The sequence below is a fragment of the Poecilia latipinna genome, unplaced genomic scaffold (genome assembly GCF_001443285.1).
Source record: "Poecilia latipinna isolate Pla-1442-1.1 unplaced genomic scaffold, P_latipinna-1.0 Scaffold87, whole genome shotgun sequence".
NCBI lineage: Eukaryota > Metazoa > Chordata > Actinopteri > Cyprinodontiformes > Poeciliidae > Poecilia > Poecilia latipinna.
The window spans coordinates 558,846-569,154 of NW_015112703.1; the positions used below are offsets into that span (position 1 = coordinate 558,846).

General features: G+C 38.2%; 1 protein-coding gene across 3 annotated transcripts in view; it reads left to right on the forward strand.

Moving 5' to 3' along the window:
* The window catches only part of LOC106940151 (actin filament-associated protein 1-like 1), a 25,038-nt gene extending 15,676 nt beyond the window's left edge, over positions 1 to 9,362 (forward strand). The window contains exons 3-19 of one of the 3 annotated variants that reach the window (XM_015022825.1): positions 741 to 803; positions 905 to 990; positions 1,071 to 1,189; positions 1,287 to 1,378; positions 1,506 to 1,717; positions 1,819 to 1,998; positions 2,142 to 2,234; positions 2,518 to 2,620; positions 4,576 to 4,731; positions 5,034 to 5,248; positions 5,975 to 6,120; positions 6,224 to 6,305; positions 7,102 to 7,210; positions 7,376 to 7,543; positions 7,624 to 7,778; positions 8,224 to 8,349; positions 8,544 to 9,362. In XM_015022825.1, coding sequence (XP_014878311.1) covers positions 741 to 803; positions 905 to 990; positions 1,071 to 1,189; positions 1,287 to 1,378; positions 1,506 to 1,717; positions 1,819 to 1,998; positions 2,142 to 2,234; positions 2,518 to 2,620; positions 4,576 to 4,731; positions 5,034 to 5,248; positions 5,975 to 6,120; positions 6,224 to 6,305; positions 7,102 to 7,210; positions 7,376 to 7,543; positions 7,624 to 7,778; positions 8,224 to 8,349; positions 8,544 to 8,570 — 2,132 coding nt within the window. In that variant the 3' untranslated portion in view covers positions 8,571 to 9,362. Of the gene's footprint in view, positions 1 to 740; positions 804 to 904; positions 991 to 1,070; positions 1,190 to 1,286; positions 1,379 to 1,505; positions 1,718 to 1,818; positions 1,999 to 2,141; positions 2,235 to 2,517; positions 2,621 to 4,575; positions 4,732 to 5,033; positions 5,249 to 5,974; positions 6,121 to 6,223; positions 6,306 to 7,101; positions 7,211 to 7,375; positions 7,544 to 7,623; positions 7,791 to 8,223; positions 8,350 to 8,543 lie in introns of all 3 variants that reach the window. The other 2 variants (XM_015022807.1, XM_015022815.1) reach the window with 2 other exon arrangements.
* Positions 9,363 to 10,309: the final 947 nt, after the last annotated feature.

Sequence of the window (10,309 nt, forward strand, 5' to 3'; positions counted from 1 at the left end):
AAAGGGAATTCCCCCCCCTTCCGATTTTAATAAAAAACCCCCCCCCCCAAAAAAAAAAAACATATTAGATTTTTTCTTCTTTCTCGTTACAATTAGGTTTCACTTAGTGTTGGTCTATCACATAAACTCCAATAAAATTCATTAAAGTTTGTGGATGAAATAGGAAAAACACAGGAAAAGTTTAACAGGTAGCAATACTTTTGCAAGACAATGTCAAATCTTTTAACTTATGCAGATTAGGCTTAAAGGATTTAATAGAACAGTGCAGATTGTGGATATTGACTACAGTTGTTGAAAACACATTTGCAGCATTGAAACTCCCTTTAGTCTGTAAAGCCAGGACTTGTTTATCTAGAAGAGTGCAGGGAATGAGGGAGGATAAAAGGATTGATGTAAGAGGATAATGAAATGCAGAGTTAAAAGAGGATAATGAGACAAGGTCAAAGGAAGGCGATGAGCAAAATATCCTGATGGCTGACAAGTACAATAATAATGGGTCTGCTGGGTCTATGTACTGTCTGGGGTTTAGTCTCCCACACATATTGTACATCTTTACTTATCTTTGTTTACTGAGCGCTCCACTGCTCTTCCTTGTAATCAGATGTTTCCACATAATTAAATTTTTCTGAAATGCAAAGAGTTTTTTCTTCAGATTCAGTTTTCTGTATCCATTAAATCTGGTGGTTATGTTCTTGGAAAAAGCTGAAATGATACTTGCTCATGTTTTGTGCTTTCCGCAGTCAATGGCTCAGACGTCTACATGAACGGCACAAGCTTTGTCGAGTCTCTGTTTGAAGATTTCGGTTCGTAACATCTTTGAAACATCTTTCAATCAGTTTAGTTAAATCTTAGAATTTATCGTTTTATAAAAAACTTTATAATAGCATAAAATTTGTTGCTTCAGATTGTGATTTGCACATGCTCAGTGCATCTCCAGTGGAGCAGAAAGAACCCAAAGACAAAGAGGAGAAAACACAGCCTAGTAAATCAGTAAGTTTTCTTATAAAACCAGATATTTATCTGAGATTCCAAATATAATTCTGTTTGAATTTCCTTTATTTCACCCACAGACACCCACAGACACACCACCGCCTTTACCAGCAACACCACTTCCTGATGACTACTATGAAGAAGCTGTTCCTCTTGATCCTGGATCCTCTCCTCAGTATTTCACCACAAGTATGAAAACTCATACACATTTAGGCCCATCTAACATAAACTACCATTAACCAGCATATCTTTACAAGGGAGGTTAAAGGTGCAGGATTCTAATAACTTTCCCCTGTAGATTCCAGAAACTCTGTTGAAGATGCTTACTATGAGGATGCTGATAATAACTACCCCACTACCAGGATTAATGGGCCCTCTAAAACATCCAGTGAGTCTGCTCATTCATTCTTTAATCAATATGGCAGCTATAAAAGCCAATTTCTTTCTGACTAATAATGTTGCATTAAATCTTTTAGGAATTAATCACTTTGTTTTTTGTTTTTTTTTCTGCACAGACAATGACTCAGATGCGCTGAGTAGCTCCTATGAGTCTTATGAAGAGGAGGAGGACGAGGCCAAGGGACGGCACTCCTCTCAGAGGTGGACCGCTGAGGGAAGCCCTGATGAACCGGTCAGGGATTGCCGCATATGTGCCTTCCTGATGCGAAAAAAGCGATTTGGCCAGTGGACAAAGCAGCTAGTAGTTGTTAGAGACAATAAACTCCAGGTAAACAACAACAATGATCTACGTTATCAAAGACTGAAACAAAAGCAGATGCTTTATTATTATATTTGAATCTAAAACTTGATTTTGTTTTGTTTTTTTAGTGCTATAAAAGTATAAAGGAGTTGTCCCCGAACACGGAGCTCCCCTTGAACCTCTGCAACGTCATCTATGTCCCAAAGGAGGGCCGGAAAAAGAGGCACGAGCTGCGCTTCTCCTTACCTGGAGGCGAAGCTCTGGTCCTGGCCGTTCAGAGTAAAGAGCAGGCCCAGCGGTGGCTCAAGGTACATTTGCTCTCTGTGTTCGACTACTTCTGCTTAGACAGATGAGAAAAAGTCAAAGCAAGTAGAAAACGATGATAACATTATGGGTCCTACACAAGTTTGTGTCCAGAAGTGAATGTTATTTTCTTTTTTAACTGGTCCAGGTGGTCCATGACGTCGGCAGCCAGTGTAATAACACAGAAGGACTGAATGGATCAACATCTCCAATAATACAGAGAAAACTGGAGCTTGACAAGGTGTGTAGGTTTTTGGTGTGATTACCTTTCACTTCAGCATGTTTAGCTAAAAACAAATTGTCATCTTAGTGACGACTATGAGGACTTGAATGATGTCACCAATAGTAACACAGTTGTTCCTCTGGTTTTTGGTTCACCAGCATTGTTGTGGTTGCTGAGCTGAGTCATTTTCCTCAGGTTTCCTGTCCTGAGCAAGGCAGGATGACGTAACTCAGAGTTAACTATATATACTGATGTATTGGTTTTTCCTCATCATTTTTCTTATTTATTTTGTTTTGCCCAGATGCTGCAGTCAGACAGACAAACATCGGACTCAGACAGCGGTCCAATAGGAGACAGTCAGTCCAGCGCTTACGGACCTGGACGAGACATCGCCGACTCACTCAGTACGTCATCACAAACACCTGAGTTAGATTTACCATTCGATTCATAATCTCTGTGTGATTTACTTTAAATGTCTAAAAGATGTCTTCATGTTCCTTTTACATCACTAGAACAGTAGCAGGAATGTAAAGTCTTCACAGCTTATTTTAAAGAAAAAAGGGCAGCATGTTTTGAGTGATATTTGAGCATGGTTTTGAAAAACAAAATTAGAGGCATAACTTTTATCTTACCTCTGACACAGAGATGTTGTTAGCAATAGTAAAAAAAAAAGCTAAATAAAATTAATTAACCAAAATGTTACACTTTAATTCCAAAGCTTTGCTACTTTCTAATCTTGTTAGAATCTACTTCCTTCTGTTTCTGAAATGTGGTCAAGGAGAAAGTTCACTATTCACCAGCATAAATTAGATGTTTGATGGTTAAAGTTGTAGTTTTTTTGGGAGTTCCTTCACTTTGTTCCAGCAGCACAATCATTAATTAATGATTCAATAATAAACATGGACATATAAAAACAAACATTATATTCTGTTTTTGTATCATGGCCAACAAAATGAATATAATTTGTTGAGGAACAGCTTCCCTTAACCATCTGTTGGTAAATATACATATTGGACGCTGTGACTCTAGAAGCTGCTTTCTCACCATATTGTCATACATATCACATTTGTGACAGATGCTAAAAGGTTTTTCCTTTAATTTAAGTGACTTATTTTAGTAGCAATACCAATATTTATTGAAGTTCAGCAGTTTAATAGATAGATCGACATAGTTTTTGTGCCATTCTAACCACACACACACACGCACGCACACACACACACACACACACATATCTCAGCGTAATGGTAAATAGCCTGCACTTGTATGGCACTTTAACTAATCCAGAGGAATCCAAAGCACTTTATATGCCATTCAGTCATTTACCCCTACATGCACACATTCACACACTCCAAGGCAACAGTGCTCACAAGATAATAAATTATAATAAATCTGTCAAAAGGACCCTAATTAAGTTTTCTATTGCTTTTATGCTTGGGTTGCATGATTGCAGATAATGAGAAAACAAGGTTACTTGGTTTCTTTGGTAATGTATTTTGTCCTGTACCAAAATCTCAGATGATTTGTTGGATTTTAACTGGTTGGAGGGCAGCAGAGGGAGGAGCTTGCAGAGTGTCCTTCATTCAAGAACATCCTCTGAATATCTTTAACAAAAGTGTGTCACTGAGGGTTTAATTAAACAGTTTATATCTAAAAGAAATAAAGTAGTGTCAGTCTCATAGTGGTCTATGTTGCTAATAAAAAACACTTTAATATTAAAATTTAATTAATACCTTTTAGCTTTAATATTTTCAGTTGCATGTCCAAGGCTTAACTTCTACGCTGTAGGAAGTAAAACTTCTTACTTTCCAGGAGTGGGGCAATCAAGTACCGAAAAAGTTATAAGAAAACACATATATGCTTTCAAGGGACTGATCAAAAGCAAAATAAATATTTTTGTTTTTCTGTCCTCTGAATTCGGAAGGAAACACCCAGCATATACACGATGGATAAGTCAAACAAAGTCATGTTGTTTCAGTGTTGTTTACTGATTGAGCAACGCTGAGCCTGAAGAGACATGAGAGAGAGAAAGGGAGAGACAGGAAGCGAGACACGAGCAGATATGACATCCTTCCTGTTCTTTTCCTCTAATTGTCTCTCACTGACATCATAGGAAGCTGGACGAACAGACTGCTGCTGCACCTGGTCCATTCACAATAAACGTGCAAACACACTGGAGTCGTCTCAGCTCATCAGACATGTTCCCAAAATGCTTGATTTACATCAAACTCTCCAATTAGCTTGATTATTCTTATCAACATTTTATTGTTATCTCTTTGTATTTTTGATGCAGAAAGTGTTGAGTTATATTAATATGAACTACTGACATTTGATAATCACTGAGTGACATGTTTGGTTTCAGACAGAGGGAAGCGGGGCGCGTTCTCAGAGCTGACGGGGTCGATGAGCCGAGCAGCGGGAAAGAAAATCAATCGGATCATCACTTTCTCCAAAAAGAAGCCTCCGTTACCAGGAGACCCTCCCTCATCTTCTGGGCACCATGACAACCCCCGCTGTGGTGAGGACACAATCTCAGCATGCCAGATGATCGCCCGATTCTCATTTACTGACGATTTGACCTTACATTTACATTTGCACTTTTTTTTTTTATTAAAAGAGGATTAAGAAATCAGAAATTTGATTGACTAAACTGTACTGTAATTGAAAAAAATGCAAGAGATAAATTAACCAAAATGTGGCTCAGCACTTTCCTCAGGAACAGGTAGACATTCTTACAAAGTGCTGAGGATGTTCAATGTGGTGCCGTAGATTAATAGGTAGATGCAGCTTATCTGACGCAAAGTCTTTTCCCCTCCACAGGTTATCTCAGTGTGTGTCTCAGTGGCTGCTGGAAGGAGCGCTGGTGTGTTCTCCGAGGTGGAAACCTGTACCTGCAGAAGGATCCCGGGGACCAGCGGCCTCCAGTCATTGTGGTGCCTCTTAAAGGGGCAGAGGTGGTGCCTGGGGGCCTCGGACCCAAACATCCCTTCTCATTTCATATCATGCAAGCGGGCAACGAGCTTGCAGCTTTAGAGGTAAAATGCTCATATTTGGGATATTGATTTTACTTTTCTTGTATGTGGTGGAATAGGGCTGGATGATGTGGCTGATAAACTTATCACGATATGAGCATTTCATATCAGTCCATATTGATAATTGTCGATTTTGATAATTATTGATTAATTTTTTGTTTTAAATATCTGAAATACTGACTGGTGGCGTGACCAGTTTGTTTAGTTTTTTATTTGTGCACACATCAGCATGAGGCCACCAGAGCTGGATATTTTTACCTGTTTTATTTTATGAATTTTAAGTGAGAAATTTACCTTATAATTAGTGAATTGTGACTCAGTTTATTTTGGCAAAAAGTTCTAAGTGTGTTTTCATCAAACTTTTATACGCAACATGTTTAATTCATACACATTTACAATGGCATCATTTGTTTTGCTATTTTAGGCGCTCTGTTTATGTTACGTTAAAATGCTTGACATGTTTATGCGTTAGATTCTCGTTAAATCTGGTAAAGTTAGTTATAAAAGTCTGTTTTCTCTACACTGAAGCAGCTGTAAAACATCTCGAACAGCTTCATCTGGTATAGGAATTATATGTAGGTGGACTGACGGGTTTTTCACACCTTTCCTCATATCACCACAGATCCAGATGGGAAATAAAGTTAGTGTGTGTACAGATCAGCCAAAACATTAATTTTATTATTATTTTAAATCATGTCACCTAGTTAGATATTTATATTTCTATGTTAGGCGAGCTCCTCTGAAGATCTGGGCCGCTGGCTGGGCATTTTGTTTGCTGAGACCGGCAGCGGCACCCTCCCTGAAGAGCTGCACTACGACTACATCGACGTGGACACACTCACCGACATACGGCAGGCTGCCAGACACTCCTTCTTGTGAGTCACTTCTGTCAGTGCTCCTGCATGCGCTTACCAAGAACTTCCTTCCCTCTCAATGTAACTTCAGTTGTAACTGTCCCTCTGTTCTTTCCTCTGCCAGGTGGGCTACAACCACTGCTACTTCCTCCAGCAGTGCATCAATAGATTCCAGAACGTATGACGAAGTGTACGAAAGCATTGCGGTGAGACAACATAAAATTGTTTTCATGACATAATCTGAACAGGCTTTAGGGATTTTTTAAAAAAAACATCACCCAAACCAACCTGGCCTTTATTGAAAAAGTCCTTTGTAAGTAAACTACATTTTTGGGAAGCTGAGTTTAATTTCACTCGCCTTACGCTGACAAAACTGCTGTCAGACTTAAACTGAACGTGTCTGACAACATGATTGGGGCCGAAAGACTTTAAAAGAAGTTTAAATACAGGTGAAAAAAAAAAAGCCTGAGAAAATAATTTCTCAGGCTTTGGGACTCCATCAAACCACAGTAAGAGATTTTAACCATAAGTAGAGAAAAGATGCTGAGGCAGCAAAGCCCCAGTTGTTGGAATTGATGGAGCAATAAATTTTGCTCCGTACCTCAAAACCCTGAAAGAAAATGTCTGAACATTAGTTAACAGCAACACCACCTACAGTCTGGAAGCCATCAGCAAGTTTGAATGTTTGAAAGAATGAAACTTGGTTTAATGACCATTACCTCTTTTACATCTGATTTAGAATAAGTTTTAAGAGAAACTTATTTTCTCCTACTAAAGATCTAAAGATCGCATTTTTAATTTTTATTAACAAAAAAAACAAAAAAACAGAAGAAATCTGTAACGGGAAAATGCTGTTGGGTTTATCATAAATTTTGATTACAACCCATTGGGCTTTGTTTCTCTCCAGTTGGTAAAAGTCCTTTGCTTTGCGCTGTAAGCTAAAAACATAAAAATTCATAATGAAAAGTCACTAAAATTATTTTTCTTTTTTTAAAAATGCAGGATGAAGATGTCGAGAGCAAAACAGGTCAGGTGAGACGTCATGCCTCCTTCTCCAGCAGGGACTCAGAGAAAACCGAACAACAGGCCACCATCAAGAGGCACGCCTCCAGTGAGTCACCTTTCATTTCATAATTCATTGGCCTTGCTGCATAAAATTTTGATGGGAGAAAATGTTGCCACAGCTGGCTCTCTCCTCCAGATGCCACGTCTTCCCTCGGTGCATTACCAGAATTGCTCTGCCTATTCAAATGCCTGTTAATTTATTTCCCCTTAGATGTAAATCCGTACGGCCGCTATGGGAAGATGCGCGCAGAGGAAGACGCCAGACGGTACCTGAGGCAGAAAGAGGAGCTGGAGAAGCAAAAGGAGGAGCTGAGAAACACCCTGATCTCCCTCCGTAGGGAGAAGAAGGAGGTGAAGGAGCAAATGAAGAGTGACACAGGTCAGACAGACATCAGACAGCACTGCTTAGACGCCTGCTTTGGATTGACTCTAATTCTCAGTGTGTGTGTGTGTGTGTAGGTGATGCTATGGAAAAGCGGTTAGCTGAGATAGAGATGCTGTGCAAACAGAAGGAGGAGGAGAGGGTGGAGCTGGAGCTCCAGCTGACAGAAGTCAAGGAAAATCTGAAGAAATCACTGGCTAGAGGAGCTCAGGGTCCGGCTGTGGACACAAAGGTTAGCGTCAAGGTGGGAAACAGCACCACATCATTATTTTAGAAATTAAATGTTGATTTAAACTAAATAGTCTAAACTGCTTTGAAAAAAGCAGAAGTATAATGAGGAAAGAATATCACACTTCAGCATTCTTCTTTTAAAAGATGTTAGATGTAATGTAGTATTGAAAATATGCTAACATTTTGAATCTTAGTGTTTCTTATATCTCTCAACATGTGAACGCAAAGAGTAATATTTAAGAAACACACCTTTGCATGTGGAAAACACAGTATTTTATCAGTCATCCTTTCAGGAAAATATATTTAAGGCTGAGTATTCTAAGTTTTTGAATATTACTGCAATTCCTCTTAAACAATACACGGCTTAGCTTCGCTGTTATTCAAAATGCTTGGTGAAACCTTGTATTTGCCTCACTGGTGAAGTTTTTGCATATGTTTGATTACAGACTCAGAGAAATAAGACTGAAAAGATTTACAACGAGAGCGTTCCCGTCAACTCAGCATCTGAGCTTCGTAAACGCCCCCCGTCTCTCTGTGCTTCCTCCAGGGGGAACGTCATGCAGAAAGCAAAGGTAAAGTACGTCCTGCTGAGGCCGTGTGTGTCGGAGGACACCCACGACTCTGATCTTAACACTGTTTAAAGTCTGAATCTGACATTTATGAATAATTCAGACACATTCCTTACATACTGAACGTGATAACTGGGATGTTGCTGTCATGCCAAGCATAATATTGTGTCTGATATTTGCTTTCTCATTGTTTTCAGGAGTGGGAATCAAAGAAGGGGACCTAGACGACACAAACAGACTGACAGGGACTGTGAGGAGAAAAGAAAAAAACTTATTTGTTTGGCAGGAGAATCTGTTCCAGATGAAAGCATGAGAAGACCACCTATTAAAAGAAGATAAAGAAAAGAAAGGAATGGAGAGGGTGATGCACAGCCAGGCTGATGCTAACCAAGCTATCGTAAATGTGACAAACTTGACCGATTAAAACCAGCGCAGTATTAATGTGATCACTCTAACCATGAGCTAAGTGTTCATGAGTCTGCGTGTTCATTGCACATGTGCAGAAAGTGACCATGTGACCTTTGAACAGAAATGCGTAGTAAAGGGAGGGAAGGATGATTCTTACTGTAGGTTGAAGATACAGACAAGACTTCCTTCTTGTGTTCACCCAGATATTTTGGGTCTTTTATACAAAATGTATAAATGAAAAGTTAAGGAGTGAAACCAAAAATTATTAAATTATCATTGTCTTTGGAAGAAGTATCTCATATTTTAAGGATTTAAAAAATCATAATTAGTATGACACTGTACCTGAGAGAAATAAACCAATGTTTATTGTTATAATGTGAAGTGATTACTTTAAACATTGTATGTTTTTATTTTACATATATATAAATTTAATTGTTTTTATTTAATTGTTGCACTTTACGCTTTTGCAATTGCCTAAATGTTTCCAGTTACAGCAAAACAAACATACCCTTTGTAGCCAAAGTATTTGAAGAAAATGCCATATCTGCTCTTCATCGCACAGATGTGAACAAAACACACATGTTGGAGTAAATGAGTGTTTCAAGAGACCTTCATTGCCTTTTTTATTGTTATTTCGTTTTTCTGCAAGACATATGTAGAAACGCCTGTGTAAGTCTTGTAAAGAAGAGACCCAGCCTTAGGTTTAACTGTGGACCTGCAAGCACCACCTAGTGGCAAAATCAAAATAATGCAAGGGCTGGAACCTAATTGGAAAATATTTTACAGAATGAACTTAATATAGACAATATCTGAATGTTTTTACCTTCTTTTAAAAATAGCTCACAATTAACTATTCTCTTTGAATCTGCAGAAGAAGTAGATCTTACGTAGAACACTGGTGTTTTTAACAAGTTCTAGTTTATTATAAGTCCTTACCTTATTATAAGTTATAACCAATTTCTCTATCTGAGGGATACAGTTTGTGTCCGGAGACTGAAACTTGGACACAGTTTGGTTTTCAGGACAGTTACCCCCAACAAACAAAACAGATTTTGGAAATGCTTCCTGAATGGCTGCCAAAAGCCCTGGCCTCTACCCAGTAGAAAATTTATGGATTATGATTTAAAGTAGCAATGCCAACAGACCAACATACTTAAATTAAATGTTTTCATTTCTGATTAGAAATATCCAACCAGATTTATGAAAGGACCTCAGTGATTGTTACAAAAAGTGTGGCTTTGGTAAGAGACATTTAACTAAACATTTTGGGGGATGTTTATTTAAATTAACATCTTTCAAATATGAACCTGAGAGGTTCTTATGGACCTGCTCCTCATTTTTCAAAACCCATTTTAGTTGAATAGCTGTATCATTATTATTATTAATTATTATTATTATTATTATGAGTACAGCTTGGTAAAACTTTACATAAATCATTATCTTGAATACAAATGATGTGTATGTCCCTTTAAATATAAGTAGGAATGTATTATTATAATGACTAACAATATTTAAGTTACATAGATGTGCATGAAAAATACACAAAACCAGTCAC